The sequence below is a fragment of the Phoenix dactylifera genome, chromosome 10 (genome assembly GCF_009389715.1).
Source record: "Phoenix dactylifera cultivar Barhee BC4 chromosome 10, palm_55x_up_171113_PBpolish2nd_filt_p, whole genome shotgun sequence".
Taxonomy (NCBI): domain Eukaryota; kingdom Viridiplantae; phylum Streptophyta; class Magnoliopsida; order Arecales; family Arecaceae; genus Phoenix; species Phoenix dactylifera.
This window is the reverse complement of record NC_052401.1, coordinates 5747147-5768600: the sequence shown is the minus strand read 5'-3', so window position 1 is coordinate 5768600 and position 21454 is coordinate 5747147. Positions and strand designations below refer to the sequence as shown.

Here is a 21454-nt window from a genome sequence, read left to right as displayed (position 1 = left end):
CCTGTTCAATTGAACAAGTGGGTCTCACATTTAATTTAGCTTAAACATTTAACTCCCATAATGCTCAATATTCTAACGGAGTTCTCACCCTTTTTCTGGCCATTGCTGCTTCCGTCTGCCTCAGAATCTATAAGAATCTATAAGGGAACCCGTCTATAGTAATTCCTTCACCTTACGGAATTCATCATAGTGAGCCAGTCGGTGCTCCTTGAAACTTAATCTTGCTCTATCTGTTTCAGAATCTGATAAAACATAGGAAACACAACGCATTACATGGTCGGTATAGACTTTCGATTTAGTGTATTGTCCACTTGATTTTAAAATCATATAATCATTAGGTATATTGAAAGAAGTCAATTAACATCAACCTTCCAACTGGCCAATATATGCCCTTAAAACCTATGTAGGCCACATTAACATCAACCTTTCAACTAGCCAACAAATTAATGCCCTTAAACCTAAATAGGCCACCATTAGTTTCCTTCTAATCAATAAGTATCACAACGGAAAAACAAGAGAGGGAAGAAAACTATTAAAAACTATTTTCTACAGTTCTCTGCACCTTATCAACAGGATATCAAGATGGCATGTAAAAGTAAAACATTTCTATGATGCTGATGGTAGTCTAAATCAACTACGAGTGTCACGTTAGCATGTAGCAGGAAAGATATGATCGACGCGCATCTCTACTATGAAATCAAGAAATTAACAACATTTTCTAAGTAAATGTGATATGGCAGGATTTAAAAAAAATCTGTTGAAGAACACAAAAACTTGATATTAAGTACCTAGGACATATTAAGTTTAAATTTTTAGTTTATTCAACATCGAGAGCTTGATGAGGGCTTTGCCGGCTCTTCATATGCTAGGCTATGGTAATAGAACTTTTGTTTAGCAAAGAAAAGAAAAGATGGACTATTCATACGTACTCGCATGCATGGTAGTTCTCTTGAGTCAGTAACGAATAAATGTGGTAGATGGCTTCATAAAATTGATCGGTTTTCAGTCAAAATGGAACGATTTTAGCATTTAAGGACTAAATACATGTGAACATGTAAGTGATCAGCAATTTATGAGGGGTGGTCTGGACTCTTAGCCCTGCTTAATTAAGAGCCGTCCTAGCCCATCAGGTTAGGATGGCTCTTAAGCAGTTCTTGCCTAGATGTTTAAGCCATGCAGTTCTTGCCTGTTTGTTTGGCTTTCTCCCTCTCACCCCAAATCTCTAGTTTCCATATATCTTCCTTTGTTTTGCATTTATTCTTTTTTTTATTGTTTCATTTGATCCTGTCCCTCCATTCTTTGTAACTGCGAAACTTGATGGCTTAACTAATCAAGAGTTTTAGAGATCAAGGCTGCAAATGGCTACCTTTTGTACGAGCCTTGGGACTTGATCAAGTGTAATATGTGCAACATGTCAAATTCTCCCAGTCCAAACTAAAAGAACCCAGTATCAATAATGAAAACCATCAATCCTAAAGACTTAGAGTGGTAGCATCATGGTCGGCAGAACAGTCCAGAACTGCCTAGTTCGAGGCGTACCGGCGGCGGACCGAGACCGTTTTGGCAACCAAAACGAGAAATTGATGACGGATCTAGGAACTCTAAAATTCTTCCTCGGTCTTGAGATAGCCAGAAGCTCCAAAGAGATCTCTATATATCAACGAAAGTATGCCTTAAAGATTTTAGAAGATGCTGGTTACCTCGGCTCAAAACCAGTGAGATGTCCCATGATACAAAATTTAAAATTGAGCAGATTTGAAGGGCAACTGATTGAGGATCCTACAATTTATAGAAGATTGATAGGTAGGCTACTGTATCTTACTATAACAAGGCCCGATTTAAGTTACTCTTTGCAAGTTCTAAGTCAATAAATTATGGATTCACTAAGACAACCACACTTGGAAGCTGCATATAGAGTATTAAGATACTTGAAAGCCACACCAGGGCAAGGTTTGTTTCTTCCATCAAATTCCGAGCTTCATTTGAAAGCATTTTGTGATGCAGATTGGGCAGCCTGCTTAGATATGCATCGATCAGTCACCAGATTTTGCATCTTTCTTGGAGAATCCCTTATTTCATAGAAGTTGAAAAAATAACATACTATTTCTCGATCTTCTGCTAAGGCGGAATACCGATCCATGGCTTTTACATGCTGTGAGATTCAATGGTTGTTAAATCTTCTCAAAGATTTGGATGTTCAACACACAAAGCCAGTGTTATTATTTTGTGACAACCAAGCAGCGTTACATATTGTTGCCAATCCAGTATTTCATAAGAGAACGAAACACATTGAAATTGATTGTCATATTGTAAGAGATAAGCTTCAACTGGAGATCATCCGAACTCTTCATGTATCAGACGTTATACAGCTTGCTGATTTGGTGACAAAGGCACTCGGAATAAATAGATTCCACACTCTGATGCATACGATGGGTGTACATGATTTGTACTCTCCATCTTGAGGGGGAGTATTGAAACATAAACAAATCCAGCTCTCCTCTCCCAACTATGCTCTATTCTACTTTGACCTTCATCAGTCTTCCAGCTGCTTTGACCGTTCCGGCATTGACTCAGAAGAACTTTACTTCAAGAACAGAGCAACCGAATCTAACAACCAAATAACTATTTTAACCATTTTTAGTTAATTCAGTTGGACAGTTAACCTTTCTATTAATCAGTTATTCAGTTGATATATCATTATAAATAGATCATATCATATAAGGAGAAGTATTCAATTTTTCAGAAATAAAGCTGTATTCCTTCCTTCTCATCTCCCCTGTTTTCAAACAGATTTTTTGGTTTTTGTTTCTTTTAACTTTTGAAGGGAGAAAGTGAGGGAACACTGAACCAAATATGGGTCGTGCCAGTTTTCTGCAATGGAATTGGATTTTGGAAGAAGGTCTGGGATTTTTTTTTGTCCTCCAGAGAGGGTCCAATCAGTCATATAGATAAAAAATAGTGTGATATGAAATTTGGCTTGTAGACCGACTTAGTAAGCCATGGGCCGTCTGTTCTGACTGGAGGTCAATTGCAAGTCTCCCAAGTCATGGGTCGCCCAACACCTCATAATTATGATATGACCAAATTAGATTTGTCTAAATTCTTTTCCAAAATCACAAAAAAAATAGTACCATCTGGTTCATCCGGATCCAATCTGATCTGATTTTTAACCGGATTGAAACTGGATCAAAATTAGAATCTCAACAAAAGATATTAAATCGGATCGGAGTCACTCGGAATGCGACCCGACCTATTAAATAGAAAGGTTTTTATATAATTTTTTTTTGAATCTATGATGGTTTTTGGAAAGAAAATGGGCTTGCCAAAGCCCGAAAACAGGCCTATCTCTCCACTTTCTCCTCTCCCGATCTCTCACCCTCTTCCAACCAATCTCTCTCCCCTCTCTCCTCTTTCTCCCTCCCGGTCTCTCTCTCCTTTCTCCTCTCTCTCCCTCATGATCTCTCTCCCCTCTCTCCTCTCTTTCCCACCCGATCTTCCCCTTCTGTCCTTTCTCGTCCTAGACTTTCTGATCTCTCTTCACCCTCTCACCATCCCAGTCTCTCTCTCTCCCTATCTCCTCTCTCTCCCTCCCAATATCTCTTCCCCCCTCTCCCTCCTAATCTAACTCTCCTCTCTCTCTCCCCCCCCCCCTCCCTTTCCCACGCTCTCTTCCCTCCTATCATTTTGCTGCGCAATTCAGCAAAGTTTACTGTGCAATTCAGGCATGCGTCCGGTATCATGGTGATTGCTTTTAGCTGAAAAGGGGAATCTTCACTAAGTTTTTATCTGGGCTTGTCAAAATCTACCAATCATCCAAATTTTAGCAATCTTGTACAGGTCAGATTTTGGAGGATTTGTTTTCGCTTAGCGGTCCATAAAAAGCATTAAGTTGAACATGAGCAAATCATTTCAATGTGATTACAAAACATCTAGGTTCAGATTTTTTTTTTTTTTTTTTGGGTTGATCAACCTATGTACCCGACTGAGCCATCAACACAACATGTTGAGCCTTGACGTTATAATGAATTGACAATTTGACATAATCAGTTTCCAGCCATTATTTTACAATGATTTCTATGCATCGCATAGATGTAACGAACAAATCTCCTAAACGTTTAAACGCTACTCTTTTATTTCAGCACACCACTACCACGGGAAGTTAATCTTCACTGAAACATGAACCATTTGTACAAAGAAACCCAACTAGAGCCAGCCCATAGAAGTTGGACGGTTTTAATGAGACAGTTTAGGAATTAAGGAACCTAGTGTACCATTCGGCAGACTTTTTTGGATAGCGCTTGAGGTCATCATCATAATCGATATATGTTAGCCCAAATCGTTGAACGTAGCCTTGCTCCCATTCAAAGTTGTCTGTAAGAGACCAAGCAAAGTATCCTTTCACACGGACTCCCTCTCTACAATTAATAAAGAGATAATGGTTAGAGAATCAAATAAAGTAAAATTCTACAGCAAAATGATTATTAATTTAAATGAATTTATTTTATGTATGATTTTCTTATTTTAAAAAAATCTCAAAATCTGAAAAATGAGCACTAGTCATAATCTAGAACCTCATTATGTTTGTACGAAAAAAGGTATGTATACTAGTCTTCATGGACCAAAGTTCACAAGAGATAACTTATGCTGGTAATCACATCATATTGTGCAGTATACTCTACACTTCTTTTGCCATATAGGAGTAAGATTCAAGCAGTAGAAGATACTATTGAATTACTTAAATGATTAAATTCTAATAGTTTGATGTAAAACAACTATAGGCGGTGGCCGTTGGGTTACCTATTTTGAGTTATGGACACACAAGCAAGGCCAAAGCATGTGTGCCGGACGTGCGACCCATCAACCTACTAACAATGGGGGAGAAAATATAGCATGTTGGAACGAAAGCATCAATTTGAGGCGTCAGCAAAATACGATCGTCTATTTCAAAAATAAAACCCTTTAGCACCCCGAGATGGGAGTGGGGGACGACCCTATGCAGAGACAGCAACACCAGCTCTACGAAGTCTGAATCGAATCATTTTGTTGGCTTTCCTGTGAATAAGAAATGTCGGGCGTGACGAAGCAAGCACTTCTAACTGTTTCGCCTGCTTCTTTCTTATTGTGGTGGCGATTATGGCATGGTGGAAATAAATGAAAAGTCAGATGAATGTTATTTTCAAATCGATTAATAGATAGTCTGATATGTTCTGAAAGATCGATAGAGTAGGAATGGATAGAGAAGAGGAAATCTTTCAAAAATAGGGAAAAACTTCTATTTTAATTGGTGATAAGACAAGATATCTATCCATTCTAGATCTATCAGAAAGAAATCGATATATATCTGATGGAATCTACATTGTATGTAAAGTGCCCAAGTGCTTTGTTGGCCCAACGCAAGGACAATAGCAACACCGGCTCTACGAAGTCCAAATCAAATCCTTCTATTGGCTTTTCTGTGAATAAGAAATGTTGGGTGCAGCGAAGCAAGCGCTTTTAACTATTTTGCTTGCTTTTTTCTTATTGTGGCAGCTATTATGGCATGGCAGAAATAAACGAAAAGCGAGATAAATGTTTTTTTCAAATCGATTGATAGATGGCTTGATTTGTTCAGACAGATCGAAAGAGTAGGAATGTATAGAGAAGAGTGAATCTTTGAAAAATAGGAGAAATCCCCCATTTTTATCGATTAATGAGACAAGATATCTATCTATTCTGGATCTATCAAAAAGAAATCAATACATATCTGATAGAGTCTACATCATATGTAGAGCACCCAAGCATTTTTTTGGCCAAACCGGTTCTCTTATCCATTGGCCCAATGCACTAGGCTCATCTCATGGAGGCAAAAGAAAAATGTAGTTGTGTTGTTATTGTTCGTTGTCTTGATGCATTCTCTGGCATCATCCCATATTGACAGAAAGAGCGCGGGCGCCGACCTGACCTGTAGGTCTACTAAAGTAAAGCGAGAAGTTGAGCTCGAACAAACCGAAGTCACTTTCGTAACTATACTTCCTATAGCTAACATGTGTCCAGTCCAGCACAAACGAGCGTAAGCTGCTATACCAAATCCTCAGCTGGCCATCGGGGACCAAATGGTAGCTCAAAACTTAATGGCTAATGGCCCTAAAGTCTCATGTGCTATTTCCTTCATAGACAATTAATTGATAATTTGATAGAGACGCCCATTTTAGGGTCTTTTCATGCTTGTCTAGAAGTACAATATCATAATCTGGAGGTGCAAGAATATGCATGCTATATGTCCACTTGCTTTTCTACCAGTAATTGTAGTCCACTCCCTTATGCCCAAATTGACCATAAGACAGAAAAAGCAAATGAGCATATTATGTTTTCTCGCCTGCATGTATATGAAAATTAAAATTTTTCACCAAAAGCACTATTCCAATAACATTTTTCATCCATAAAGCATGTGGAATTTTGAGATTTTTTGGGATTAAAATAGAAGGTTAATCATATTCCTAACACAAAATAGATGATTAGCCTTCCATTTCTTAACATAGAAGAACATTTATGAGATGCTTAGTCTGGCCCGGTCCACTTGATCAGCTATATCTAGCCTAGCTCAATTGGACCACATGTGCTGCACACGTAAGGGTAGCGGGAGTCTTCTTTCTCTTCGACAACTCCGAAAAGAAGCCAAAGTCCTAGGGCCACCGAAATCCTAGGGCTCCTTTATAAGAACACCTCCCCTCCCCTTCGAGACCCTCCACCACTGAACCATCACCAAAATCTATTCATTTTTCCTCTTCTTCTTTTGGAAGACTGTCATTTTGCCAACCTCAAAAGCATCTCAAACCCATCAATTTTCTTTCTTGGTTTTTCCCCTTTTCTACTGAACCACCTTCACCAGATTCCAGCAAGGAATTGCTTGAAAAAGATATGGAAAACCCTTCCCTATTTTTCTGATCATCTTTTTTTTCCATTTTCCAATCTCCATCGTGGCTATTCCTTGTTATTGAACCCTCGATCGAGTCTCCATGGGTCTCCTAGTGACCAACCAGTGAAGCTATGGCTGCCGGTGAACAACTAAGGCCCAAAACAAAATGAAACCCTTATTTTTTCTATTTTTCGACCATGTCTCCTTGTTTTTCTTGTTAGTTGAACGCCTATTGTCACTGGCTATGCCTCGCCACCTACTACTGGACCTCCGGCTATGTTGTCGCACCTTGCCGAACCACTACCATGCCTTTCCTTTTCCTCTTCTTCTTCCTCAGGAACAGCAAGAGGAGGCTTCCTCGTCCCCTATGATTGCTCGAAAAATAGAAATCCCATCCCATGGAACCAATAAAGGGTCCTGTCTTCCTTTCCAATGGACCTTAGTTGAGATTAGTAAAGAGGCCTAAACCACTTTGGTACCTAGGCAGCATATTGAATCCATCACCCTGACCTTTGTTGAGTACCCTTAAAATTCACTATTGATGATCCTTGTTGAACAATCTTTACTTTAATCAAGGCCCTGCTTCATCCACCAATTGAGTTGTTTAGATCTAACCTACCAAGAGCCATCTCAACTTGGCCAACCATTCCCTTTTTCTCTCTCTTAAAATTTTAATACTATTAAAGCTATTGAATAGGAAGTTACTTGCGCATTGAATGTCTTTGAATAGGTTTAGCTAATTCATATAATTGAACTTTGAAGGTTCAAAAGAAAAGAGGTAATTAGTCCTTACACTCCTTATTAATTTTCAAACTATCGCATATTTTCCATGCATATGATTTGTGTAAAATATAAAAATAATATTCAATGTTGATGATATCATATTTTTCTTAAAATAAAGGATCTGTCATATGTATCACAAAAATTATACTTTATTGTGAAAGAATGGTTCCATGAATATTTTAATAAAAATAACTTGTTTATGAAATATGAACCTTATCATGTCATTTAGTATTTTTTCTATCTACTCTATGTGTATACTTTAAGATAAAAATATGAATATATCAAGGGCTCTCAGATAGCTATAATAACTCTTAGAACTAGTGGTCAATCGACCACCTGGAGCTAGCATCCAATGAAAATGACCCTATGCCAACGGGCATAAAATAGTAATAAATACAAATTATGATACTTTGTTGATTATGATGAGGGCCCTATCACATGTACAAAATGGCCATAGCACTGAACGTTTGTAAGCAATGTTTTGCATTATAAACTGGCTAAATGATATATGTTTAAGAATTTGTTTATGTTATATACTTAGAACCATGTTTATGAAATCTTCATGATTTATGCATACATTATGGATTATGAATTATTTTATCAGAATATACTATGAAATATTCTATTTTGCAACAAAAGTTATTTTCTCTAATAATGTATTAATTCATATAAAAACTTATGCTTGATCCAGTAAGGTATTTAAAGGTTTATTTACTGAGCATTGTAGCTTATATCTCTTCTTTTCTAACTTTTTCAGACAAATAAGGTCGCTAAGAGAGGGAATGGATCTAGGCTTAGAGTTCGTACTAAAAAGCTTTTGTAATAGAATTTTAGTTTATTAGTTTATTATAAATTTATAGTTGGGTGTCTTCATGAATCTTGAAGTTATGGGTTTTGACATTTAAATTCTGGATTTAGAAGCCTTGTACTGACAACTTATTATTTAATCGATAGGAGATTTAGATTTTTTATATTTTATATGAGATATATTTTTATATAGGTTACTGTGGTTCGCTTCATGTTATCATGGGTAGTACCTTAAGGTAATATAGCCATATTATGTTCTAAATTTGGGGCATGACAATTTCAATACTCTATATGCTTTAAAGGTGCTAAAATTGTCTAAATATGTAGATCGGTGGAATCTCACTATGCGACATGTTTCCTCATCTACACAATTTAGCTAGTGATCAATATGCAACTATAGCATCTTATTAATTTTTTTAAAATTGCCGACTATTTTGGATAATTTCATTTAGGACATGTTTGGATGATTGGAGTAAAATTCCTATGGGATTCGTAGGTTGGGCTAGTACAACCAACAAAATAATAGGATTACGGGTTGGGCTAGGCCTATATTGATAAATATTCGGGAGATCCTTGGATATAAATTACCTCAATATTAATTTCTTGTCGTTTTTCTATTGGCTTATGATATAAATTACTTTACAATAGGCTGGGCTCAACATGTGTCTACACAAGTCTAATTACCTCAATATCTATTGTACAAGTAAATTATATCACAAGAAAGCCTGCAATAAATTCTCTATATACTAATCATGAATCCCAATTACATAGTAGCCCTTGGCATTATTTTATAGTGGTTTAGCTAAACTGTGTAAATCCTTTTGGCCCTACATATCAAGAAAAAAGATAGTATTGTTATTCTATACATGTTGAAGGCTTATTAATAAGTATAACTATATTATTCTTGGATATACATATCTTAGGTATGTTAAAGTTTGTATATTTATGAAAATAATAGTTTCTAGAAATATCATGTATGAGATCTATACAATTTCACCAAGCTTATAGTGAAGTCACATCTAATATATGTTGACTTACCGTATGGCTTCACAAATTTCAGCAAGGTGGATGGAGAGGTAATTGATTCTATGTGGATCATTGCGTGCTTGTTTCAATGTTAGATTTGAATTGTCTAGTTCACAAGTTCCTGTAAAAAGAGAGTTTCATTTATAATGATAAGAAAAATAGTAGAGATAAGAGGCTTATGCTCCATCTAGGAGTAAAGAAAGAATATCATTTTGTATCCCAAATCTATATAAAGTTTTTGTAAATTTGATCTGATGATTCTATTTATTTATAAGTATTTGAAAAATATGTAATGAAAGACAATGTTTTGTAGTTCTACATAAAATGTACGCTAAAGCAACTTGAAAATTAGCAATAGGTTAATCATAGACTTACTTAGAATTTTTATTTTAGTTTCTTTTAACAAAAGATATTGTTTTGCAAACCAAAAAGCATAACACATGCAACAAAAACAACTTTTTGTAATTTTTGCCCAATCATATGCCCTTATATCTAACCATATTTGCATTGTAAAATTACTAACCATTTTCAGTGATGTATATTTTTGGGTCTTTATACCTCCTCTTTGTATATAATAAGAGGTTTTTCATTCCACGAGGGTAGACATATATCCATGTACCATTCTGCAAGCAGGAAAGTGCATTAGATGAACTCTTGGTTATACAAATAATATTAAATAAATATATCCTTAATAATGAGAAATAAAAATAATGTTACATGCAAATAAAATATTTAAGGATTAAAAGATGAATTTTTATAAGAGCAAAGGGAGTATGTAGTTTTCCTAAGTTATGACTAGCTTCAATTTACAATATATGGAGTATATATAAGTCAAATGACAAACTATCAACATTCATGTATATATTGATTCAAAACTTATCCACTTTTTGTTATTTCTAAATGATCATCGAAGATTGGAGACATTATGCCTTTTATTTTTTAAAATATTAGTTTGATAAGAAACTATCATCTACTTTAGCATTAGTACATAAATTGCACTTTATAAGTTAAAAAGTAAGCTAATTCCTTTTTTGGAGTCCCTTATTTAATTTAATTACATAAATTGACATTACCAAAAAAATTTAAAAAATTATACAAGAGAGATATCAATTTACTCTACAACTAGCAATAGAAAAATTAGAAAATGTTGATCTATGGAGTCATTTTCTCCTTATCAACTAGCATTTCAAGTATTAAATTGGATATGTTCCTTAGCCCCTAACACTTTCATGTCATTGCTTTATCCTTTATATGAATTGTGTATCTATTCCATTCAACTAAACTCAACTAAACCTTAATCAACTAAACTCAACTAAACCTTAATCCCATACTAGTCGGGGTCACTACATGAATTCTATTTCTCCATTATGCTCAGATTAAGGCTATATTTTTTAAATGATGTTAAGATGTCGAGTTCTTCTTTACTACTTAATCCTATGTGATTTTTTATCTATCGTTATCCCTCTTTCCTTATATATATATAATCACTCTTTTATACCAATTCATCCCTTGGCTTATATTATTATACATGTCTGAACTATCTAAATCATCCTGCTCTTAATTTATCCTTAATTGATGGCACCTTTATCTTCTTATGAATAACTTCATTTCTTATTTTTTTTAATTTTTTGTATTACCACATATCTATCTCAATATTTTTGTTTTGAGGACATTTATCTTGTTCACATATTATTTTTAATTGCCCAATATTCTATTTCATAAAGCATAGCTAGTCATCTAGTTATTCTATAATTTTTTTCTAACTTGGTAGATATCCTATGACAATATAATATTCCAGATAACTTTTTCATTTTATCCAAAATTGCTTCAATTCTATGGATATCATTCTCTTCAATCTCTCCTTTCTGAAGAACAATTGATCTTAACTACCAAAAAAATGATCATTCGTGGAAACTTCATGATTCTCAATTTTTACTTTCATCTTTATTTTGAATTTTATTAATTTAATCGTATTCAGTGTATTCCATCTTGGTTCTACTTAATCAAAAATTATTGGATTCTAATTACACTTCGTCATCATTCCAACTTATGATTAATCATGACCTTAGTTTCAGCCATATCATCTACAAATAGCATGCACCATGAAATATTACCCTGAATATAATTAGTAAGCAAATTTATAATTTGCGCAAAAGGGTAAGAAGCTTATTAGTATTACCATCAATAGCTCTCACACTAGTAACCACACTATCATGTATGCCCTTGATCACATTAAAATATCTAACATTTTCTTTATTCTCTAACAGTCATCGTAAGATTTCTCTAGGAACTCTATCATATGCTTTCTTTAAATCAATAAAAACGATATAGAGATCTTGGTATTTTATCTACATTTCTCCATTAGCCTCTGAAGGAGAAAAATAACTTTCATCTCTATTTTAGAAAAAATATTATGTAGCTATATTATAAGAGTTAAATATAAGATTTAGACTTGAAAGTTTATAGTTCCATAGTTTAGCGATATTTTTTTTTTTTGTTATAGATAGCTTAGTGATGTATCATCAATGATTAGATCTCCACTCTTCAGTACAATTGTCAAAAATTAAAATATAATAGTATTCTCAAAGGCATACAGAAGTCTGAGTTGCCATTTATAAAATTCGAGTTATTATTTTCTATTTACTACTTTAACTAATTATATCATCCAAATACAGGCTATGCCAAGTATGAGAAACCTTTAATAGAAAATAGCATGTTAGCAATGCATATTCTAAGTGAATTAGAAGATAGAATTTCTTCATTTACTAAAAGAAATTGTGATTGAATGTATAACTATTTCAAGTGCAACTCATTTGCAGGGCAAAATAATAACTAAAAAAAGAAGATGTCGTTTTACCAATTGTCCAATAGGAACACCATCTTTTGCTTCTGCAATAAAAAAATTGTATAATTATTGGACGAGTGACTAATAATATGGCTTTCAAATTACTTCAAATGATTATTCTTTTCATAAAAGAAGCATTGTATCGACTATTTTTTAACTTTAAGTTCTAAATATTGTCATGAATAAGTAACATCCTATCTTATATATAGAAAATATCACAAAAAATAGAACAAGTAATAATATATGTTAGTGTTTTAGATGACCAATTTTAACAAGATAAGCTTCATATAATTATTGAGATATTAGTTTTAACACAATGGTTGTATTTTCTAAACATAACTATGTTCATTTCCGAAAGTTCCCATAACGATAATACAAAATTTAATATGCTAACAAAGTACTGTAATTCCTTGTAAACTATAATAATACATAACTTATAACTTATTTTATATCTAAAAAAGAGGCACGTAATTCTTAAATGAACATATACTCATCCATTATAGATTATGATTTTAGGCTAAACAATCCTATTTTTCATAGTGGCAGTCTCACATAATATTAAAATATTAAGCTTTATTGAATCCTTTAAAATATATATAATATTTGAAAGTCAAGTGAAAACTAAATAATTCAAAAATAAATTTTGATAACGAAAGTTCACATAACAATAAAGAAATAGAAGATAGATTACAAATCTAATACTAGATACTTGAGCATATAATATCAATAACTTTGAAGATTTAATTAATAATAGTAAAGAATAATTATCATAATATTATATTGATGATTCATGTCATTCAATAAAGTTAGAACTTAAGCAATCCACAGTCATGAAGGCTCACTTTCTTTGGTATTAAACCCTATTTATAGATAATTTTTTTTAATAGTAGCATGATCATAAGCGGTTAAATTTTTTTTAAAATTATTTTTAATACATTGTGGCATGAATATTAATGACTAAAAGTTATAATTTGAAAATTTATATTATCTTCTCATCTCTACAAGAAAATTGTTATAGTGTTAGACAAGCATATATATTAATATTATAAATATTACCTTTTAGCTTCCAAAATATGAGCATGCAATACTCTTATATAAAATTAGTATATATATATATATATATATATATATAATGAATATGATGTATAATTTGAGAATATTTAAACCATAAAATAGCATATAGGCCATCTAAATGTATAATCAATCCTTGTTGTTTGGGCCACATTCCATTTTTAAATACCTACCATTCTTTGACTTATGCCACTTAAAAAATTAATTATTCGATACTTGATATCCTTTTCTATTTGTTAATTCATCATTTGAAAATATTTTATTTCTGCAGTTAAACTGAAACTAAAATTTTTAGATATGGTTAATCTATTCAGCCATTAGGCACAATTTATTATATACATATTGAAAATAAATATGAAACTATTGATAATATGTTATATCACAATTTTACTAATTTAGAAACATCATTGTAATTAAAAAAGATAGAAATAGGAAACTATCAAATTTTAGATTATTATGTTGATTGAAGTATCCTTCTCTCTTTCTTTTTTGCAATTTATATTTTATCTTCTAATAAAAATCATAGAGTAAGGAAAGGGGGGGGGATCTTTTCTTACGTTACGTTTTTAGAAAAAGACGGGCAAAAATCTAACATATGTTGGAATGTGGGTTTGATAGATTATTTATATCAAAATAGGTATAGAGTATATATATTTAAACACTAAGAAATAAAATAAATGATTAACAACTTTGAGAAAACCAAAAAAGATTGAAATTTTTCACTTTTTTTATTTTTACATTCAAACTTTGGAGTAGAAAGGAAAGCCATTTTGGATGATGAAAGAATATATACCTTCTAAAAGTAATAAAAAAATTAAATATAGAAGAAATTTGCAAATAAAAAATATTTTCATTAAATTAGTCAATCAATTGACATACCAAATTGCTCGGCATATGAGTCATTAATGCTAATAATAGGTGAATAGTTCTGTGAGATTGAAACACTTTTTGCATATCTAGAAGTATAATAGTTAATTCCAATAAAATCATAGGATTCTTTAATCATCTCTGACTGCTCGCTTGTAAAGAAAGGAAGCCTCTCCCCAACCAATGCTCTCATGTTAAATGGATAATCTCCGTAGACTAATGGATCCATGTACCTGTGTAAATTTGATAAATTAAGATGAAAGTTAGAAAAAATAGTATACCATGTACATGTTAATATATTTTTATAGAAATTATTATGATGATAATTTATATTTTCACTAACCATCCAAGCATGAACTCAATGGCTCTATTTGCAGCCTCTTTGTCTTGATACAATTTTGAATATGGCTCAAACCACATACTTACAAGGGTAATTCCTACTTCACCTTGTTGTTCAGCCTAAGATACAATTTGTAGCTGCTTTAATAAGTTTCAAAATTGCATGTAGACAATAAACATGAATTGAAAATTAAATAATATTATGGATTCCAATCAATTTAAAAGTAATGTATAATTGTTTATATATTTTATGTAAGAAAGTAATAGAGTTCATTTTCAATAGGTAGAATCACCCATGCAATAGCTGATTGGAAATGCTAGTAAACGTGACAAGTTAAATAATTTATATTTTTGAAATAGTTTATATTATTTCAAAGTAACTTATTTGATGGATAAAATTTATTTCAAAATCTGTTATATTCAAAAACAACATTATCAATTAAAATGCAAGTACATATATAATATGCAATAATTAATCATCACAAAATTTAATTTCATCTTACTTGAAATTGGTTTTTGTAGAGCCTAGCAACTGCTGCATGAGAAAGAATAAGGTTATGAGTAACAATATATGGTTCCTTCATGGAGTCACCCTCCGGAGATCCTAATAATTCAGAGCTTCTCCCAGGTGCATGCTTTCCAAGAGAATATCCCATACTACTAAAACTCCATGGCTCATTTAAAGTGATCCAGTATTTAACTCGGTCTCCAAATTCTTCAAAGCATATGTTCGCAAAATCTTTGAAGTCATTCCTAAGACAAAAATGAGAGAAAAAAATGAAGAGTTCAAAAAATGTACCAAGAGAGAACTACAAAATAATTATAACTTCTATATAACCTTTTATCCGACAAATAACTTAGGTAATATTAATTAGAACTACATAAAGTCAGCATAATAATTTTATAAAATATACATATTAGGTTCCTTTACATAATAAAGATGAGTTCAAAGTTGGAGATCAAAATACAAAAATCGGTCGTAAATCTATAGCCTATAACATGATACATGATATCACTTATCTAGATATATCAAGATGCAATAATTGCATTATAAATTCTCCTATAACATATAATATCATAATGAGTTAAAGAAATATTTTCTTTTTTTTAAAGCTATGTATTGTGTTAAATAGAATAACTTATTTGTAACTATTACCATTACTAACATATCTTACCCCGTTTATTTCGATTTTATCTTCATCCTTTGAGTATATAAGTTATAGCCTTATTGAAATTTAGATTTAAGATTAGTTCTGTCCACATTTCCACCAAAAAGACTAGTTAATTTTGTTCATAATCTTTGGGTGATGATATGATGAAAATAGAAAAATCATTATTAGTAAACTTACACACTTACACAATCTTACTACTCAAGAAGCCTCCATATGCATCCTCTAATGCTTGTGGTACATCCCAATGAAATAGGGTGACAAAGGGCTTTATTTCTGCACAAGAATCATGGAAGTATTATATAATTGCCGAGACTTGCAAAAAGATAAAAAACATCTAAGATTATCCTTACTTGTTATTACCATTTTTTATTAACTCGTTGATGAGATCATTGTAGTATTTGATTCCTTCTGGATTTACTCCATCTTTTAGTGTGCCCTCTGCAAGGTTAAGATGCTTATGATTATGGATAAAATTGATGCAAGCTATACTGCCTCCGCATTCAAGTAAGTTTCATCATAAAGATTTTATATGAAATTTTGGAGGCAAGTATGACATCTAATCTAGTTATGCTCCAAAATCTATATTGATAATGACGACTTGGATGGTTAGCTTACACTTCAGTTCAACAAACTTCATATCTATGCATAGAATTTAACAACTAGAAGAAGCACAGATATCTAGAACATGAAACATAGAATTAGAACTTTACTTGGCAATATCCTTGACCAAGAAATGGAGAATCGGTATGAATCCATGCCTATATCCTTCATTATTTTAACATCTTCCTGTGACCATTATAAGTAAAAGGAATTGAGTTAAGAGGTGCTATAAGTACATGAAAGGAAAGAGCCATCAAGTTGACCTTCTCTATACCTACTTTGAATCTGTGGTACGAGTCGGTCGCAATGTCTCCAGTGCTTTTGTCTTGAATTTTATCTACAAAATATCATGAAAGCATTTACATGAGACTTAGATTCTGCCCCAATATGCAAAGACAAATCTTTAGTTTAAGAAAAGGAAAAGACAAACCTTCTATGTAGCATCAACAAAGATTTGAACAAGGATTCTACTCATGCAAAAGTGCATATCCTTAATGCTATATGTCTTTGCATATGGGAACACGTAGTAAAATTAAAATAATTTTATATGTACAAATACATTTTTGTGTGCGTAATTATAGTCAAGTGTGTATATGTATGTATGTACGTACATATCGTACATATATTATATGCTTGCATGCATGTATGTTCATGCTCTAGGTTGAGATGCAAAGCGAACTTTTTTTGTTGGTCATTTCTAGCAGTTTTTGGTTTGAATACTTAGCTTTTTCCTTTTGATTATTTGAATACATGTTTATGTGTGTAATTATAGTCAAGTGTGTGTATGTATATGTATGTACGTATGTCCATATATTATATGCATGCATGCATGTATGTTCATTCTCTAGGTTGAGATGCAGAGAGAACTTTTTTTTTGTTGGTCATTTCTAGCAGTTTTAAGTTTGAATACTTAGCTTATACATCTCCTTTTGATTATCTGACTTTCAGTTGAAGTTATGGACTATAGATGAGTAGGGAAGCAAATTAAGTATCCAACTTTGTGCAGCAAACCGTACAGACCATGTTCTAGTTATGCGAATTTGAAGAAGAGATGGAACTAATTAGGAGGTGTTGATCCAATCTCTGGTGCATGAAAAGTATGAAAAAAAAAGACCACTTTTTTTAGCATAAAATGATAGATATACTTTGAATAATAAATTATTAGTTTAGTACTAATTCTCATGTGCTAGATACTTTGACCAAAACTGTTCTTCAACCTTCAATTAAAGAATCATGGAGTAATTAAGGCATGATCCTTGATTGGCTGCCCCTTTATGTTCAATCCTTTAACATGGTTGCAAACATGTATAGAGTAAATACGACTACATGCATAAATAAAACTAATAAGTTGCACCACATGAACCTAACCGTAAAGAGAAATTAAAATTAAAATGCTCACCCTAAATGTGCTAGCTAGACATAAATTGATACCAAATCTTTTTTCTTAAAAAAGAATATAAAATTTAGAAAACTTATTTTTGGTTATTATAGATATGGATGGTAATATAGGAAAACTTAACCTATAGCTAACCTGACTTGATGTCATGTCAAGAACCTTTGATTTATAACCAAACCCTCATAGCCCATTTGACCCATAAAGTAATCTAATATGCAAAGGTTGTTCTTCTATCAACCGAACTTACTATATCTAAATCTTTATATTTCATGACTTGTAATATTAAAAATATTAATCACTCATAGTATCTTTACTCAAACACATGGATGATTTAACTTGACTTATATCATCTGATCTAAATAGAACTCTATCATCATGATCTGAGTCATATCAAAGTTCTAACCCATATCAACTTGTTTAGGGTTCAGGTCGGGAGTTTGAACCATACCCAACCTGAATTGAAGAACTTCTTGACCTATGCCCCACCCAAATTTCTTGGTTGAGTCAGGTTAATATATTTTTGTCATCCCTAATGGTAGAAACCATCTTATTAGTTGCAATCATCTTAGTGACTATTTAGGGCATCTATCATCTTAATATATCTTAGTATATTTTTGCCAAAAGCTTCTTAATTTGCTCTTGTTATGCTCATAGATGGAAGAACAACATCAACCATCCCCAAGCAAAACCATTGAAGGACTTCAAAATCCTTCGAACTCACAAGTAGGAGCAAGAAAGCTTGATCATTGCAATCTATCATGTGCTTTTAAGAGATTTTGATCCTTTTCAATATTCTGATACATGCCCTCATATATGCATCTATAATAATAAATATTATAAGCTAGTTTTTGGTGAAATAAGATATAATAATTGTTACAAATGAAGAAGAATAAAGTAAAATAATCTCATGATTAGTGAAAGAACTTTCATAACTCTCTTTGTTATTTAATCATTGAATATTCTATCTTTTTTCTAAACAATATTTTCATAAAAAATATTAAGAAGCAAGCACTAGACTAAATTGAGTGTTAAAACAAGTTGAAATAGAAAAAAATAAAATTAAAATTTTTTGCATATAAATCCTCATTAATATGCAAAATTACATAAATACCCTCATAGAGTTGCTATTTGTATGTATACAATTATAAATATTTCTTTAATTTTGAATATCTACTTATTAAGGATATTTTTTAGTAATTTCAATTTTAAACTAGTAATTTTTTAATGACGTTAGATGTTGTGGGTACATATACAAGAAAAAAAGAAAAAATATATATATACGCAATACAAGTGTTTTATAAAGGTATACATGCAAATATCAATTTTGGGAGGTATATACTCACGTAAATTATAATATTTAGGAGGGTATATCCGCAAAAAATCCATTGTTATATTAGCTGGCTGTGTTTCAATGCATGAATGGGTTATACGTGAATAACCTATCCAACGGGCGAGTTATGGAAGGAAGAGGAGTTTGAGCAGCAGTGGAAGCAGGTTTGCGGAACTCATTATCCTCAAACTTTGGAAATAAACTAATAGATGACTTTTAATTTCAATTTATTATCCTAGTCTTTGGGATAGCAAGCGTCCACCTACAGGGAAATCATTTTCTTTTCCTAGATCTTCCGATGCCTTCATAAGATTTTTACCTTTAAGTACAAAAAAAAAAAATGATTGTGGAAGTTTCAAAGCGACAACCTTTGTTGTTATGGGTGAAGGTGTCCCATATACTTGGCCCTTTCCCTCCTTCATTCCACGCTCCTTCCACCTTCACCATGTCTCATCAGCAAACAGCCCATGTTAGTGTCATGGATGTATGTGTGTGTGTGTGTGTGTGTGTGTGTGTGTGTGTGTATGAGAGAGAGAGAGAGAGAGAGAGAGACCTGGTATGCAGAAGTGGCAGCACCGAAGACAAAACCAGGAGGGAAGCTACTCCTTCCTAAAGTCACCTTAGCTGGAACCCCCGTTGGAGGTTCCGACCTTTTCCTCTTCTTCTGAGGAAGCTCTACAGGAGGCTCCATGACAGCAGTATGCACACCGGCAGAGCTCAATGCATTACGAGAAGGCCTCTGCAAGCAGGAGCCTATCTATATATATTGCCAGCCATTGCGTGTCTAGTTGTATTATAAGGGTTTTATTTGCTTATTCGTATTGGTAATCTGTTTAGCTCGAGGAATTGGTCCAAAGTCTTGGGAGTTGGAATATAGAGCTGGATTCTCACATGGCTTGCTTAAGTGCATGCGCTTTTATAACTGGTGTACGTAGCACTTACTTCTCATACGCAAGCCTTGGAATACGTTTCTCATTTAATAAAAAAAAATCATATTGTCTTTTCTACCTTTCTTTTTTTTCTAACAAATTGGTGCATGCTTTATTGATACCATTCGATAGCCTACTTGTCCTCTCCAGACTAACCCATCGATCCCTTGCATGCTTATCTTAGAAATCTGAGGAGAAGCGTGGGTGCAATTATATTGCTCCTGGGGGGAACGTCAAGTCGAGTCATTGCTACTTTAGATACGTTTCTTGCTCGTTTATTTATTTTTTTTTGGGTGAAAACGGCATATTATATAGCCCTTACGTGAGATTTCGATCCTGCTCGTTTTAGAATCAAGTTCAATCAATCATTGGGTTTATAATATTATACGGCAAAGTCAATGAAGCCCAGTCGCGTGACCACTTCATTGGTGAAACATGGAGTGAGCCAATGCAAATCTTGCGTGGCTGTTTAATTTGATTCATTCAAACATGTAGAATATTCTAAATCGCAATATGATATTGGAAGAAGGTTCCCAAGGAAAGCTCCAGACCAACTACTACATCGCCTGATTAAAAGCTTAGAGAACGCCAACTTGGTTGAGTGAAAAATCCACAATGTATTAATTTGGACATCTCACCAATCACCATATAAATTAAGAAGAGAATTACAGTTGGTCAACTTTTGTCCAGGTCAACGCTATAATTCGCACTCGTGATTCTTTCTTTAAAAGAGACAATTCTTCCACATGGCATGCCGCACGGAGCTCAACAACTCTCCATGGATCTCCAATTGTTATGGTGGGAACCTGAGCCAAGTCATGCCCATGTGTAAAAGAAAAGAAAAGGGTGGGCTCCATTGGAAGGCTTGGAACAGAGTGGTCGAAGGGAGTAGTAACATAGAAGATAGGCAGGCAATGGGCATCTGAGCCCTGCTTGCAGATTTTCTTATTTGCTTTGCATCAGAGAGAAGTCAAACAAGACTCGGGTAAATTTCTCAGTTGATGAGCATCAAATCTTCCAATCAAAGCTGAAGGTAATTTCTCAAGTTAATGAACATCGAATCTTCCAACTCTCTTCTATTGTGTTTGAGCGTGTGCATGCGCGTGTATGCGCTAAGATTCTTCTGCCAGAAGACAGTGGCTTAAGCAACATGACAGGTAGGCATGTCTATCGCGAAGCTAATCAAGTGGCTGACCATCCGGCGAACTCGGTGAGCTCGACTCGAAGAGAGTCCTGTTCAATATCTACTGCTCCTCCTTTCCTAGCTCATCGGTTTCAAGCTGATGCTGGTCTGGACTGTAGCTGCTGTCATGGAGATCTCTTGAAAAGCTTGTAGTTTCCAGGGCTCAGGATCTTCAATGGAGACCTCTAACTCTGCTCAAATCGATAGCCGA

At 33.3% G+C, this 21454-nt stretch overlaps 1 protein-coding gene across 2 annotated transcripts; it reads right to left on the bottom strand.

Moving 5' to 3' along the window:
* Window positions 1-4010: 4010 nt before the first annotated feature.
* On the bottom strand, window positions 4011-20000 carry LOC103708531 (furostanol glycoside 26-O-beta-glucosidase-like). 2 transcript variants are annotated; one of them, XM_008793490.3, is made up of 13 exons: window positions 19685-19999; window positions 19500-19569; window positions 16684-16742; window positions 16516-16591; window positions 16166-16243; window positions 15991-16078; window positions 15137-15386; window positions 14638-14753; window positions 14307-14527; window positions 12369-12400; window positions 10035-10134; window positions 9524-9632; window positions 4011-4415 (listed from the first exon to the last, which is right to left on the bottom strand). In XM_008793490.3, the coding sequence occupies exons 1-13, from the start codon at window positions 19820-19822 to the stop codon at window positions 4247-4249; spliced, it is 1506 nt and encodes a 501-aa protein (XP_008791712.2). In that variant the 5' UTR covers window positions 19823-19999; the 3' UTR covers window positions 4011-4246. The 2 variants fall into 2 exon arrangements, with proteins under 2 accessions (XP_008791712.2, XP_038986805.1); XM_039130877.1 differs by lacking the exon at window positions 9524-9632 and having other exon boundaries at window positions 4258-4415; window positions 19685-20000.
* Between the last annotated feature and the right edge of the window lie 1454 nt (window positions 20001-21454).

Coding starts and splice junctions, on each gene's coding strand:
- LOC103708531 (XM_008793490.3), bottom strand. CDS start 19,822: ATGGAGCCTCCTGTAGAGCTTCCTCAGAAGAAGAGGAAAAGGTCGGAA. Junction 16,244..16,515: donor TTGGTCAAGGATATTGCCAA/GTAAAGTTCTAA, acceptor TTAACCTTGCAG/AGGGCACACTAAAAGATGGA. Junction 4,416..9,523: donor GAAATTTGTGAAGCCATACG/GTAAGTCAACAT, acceptor TATTAATTGTAG/AGAGGGAGTCCGTGTGAAAG.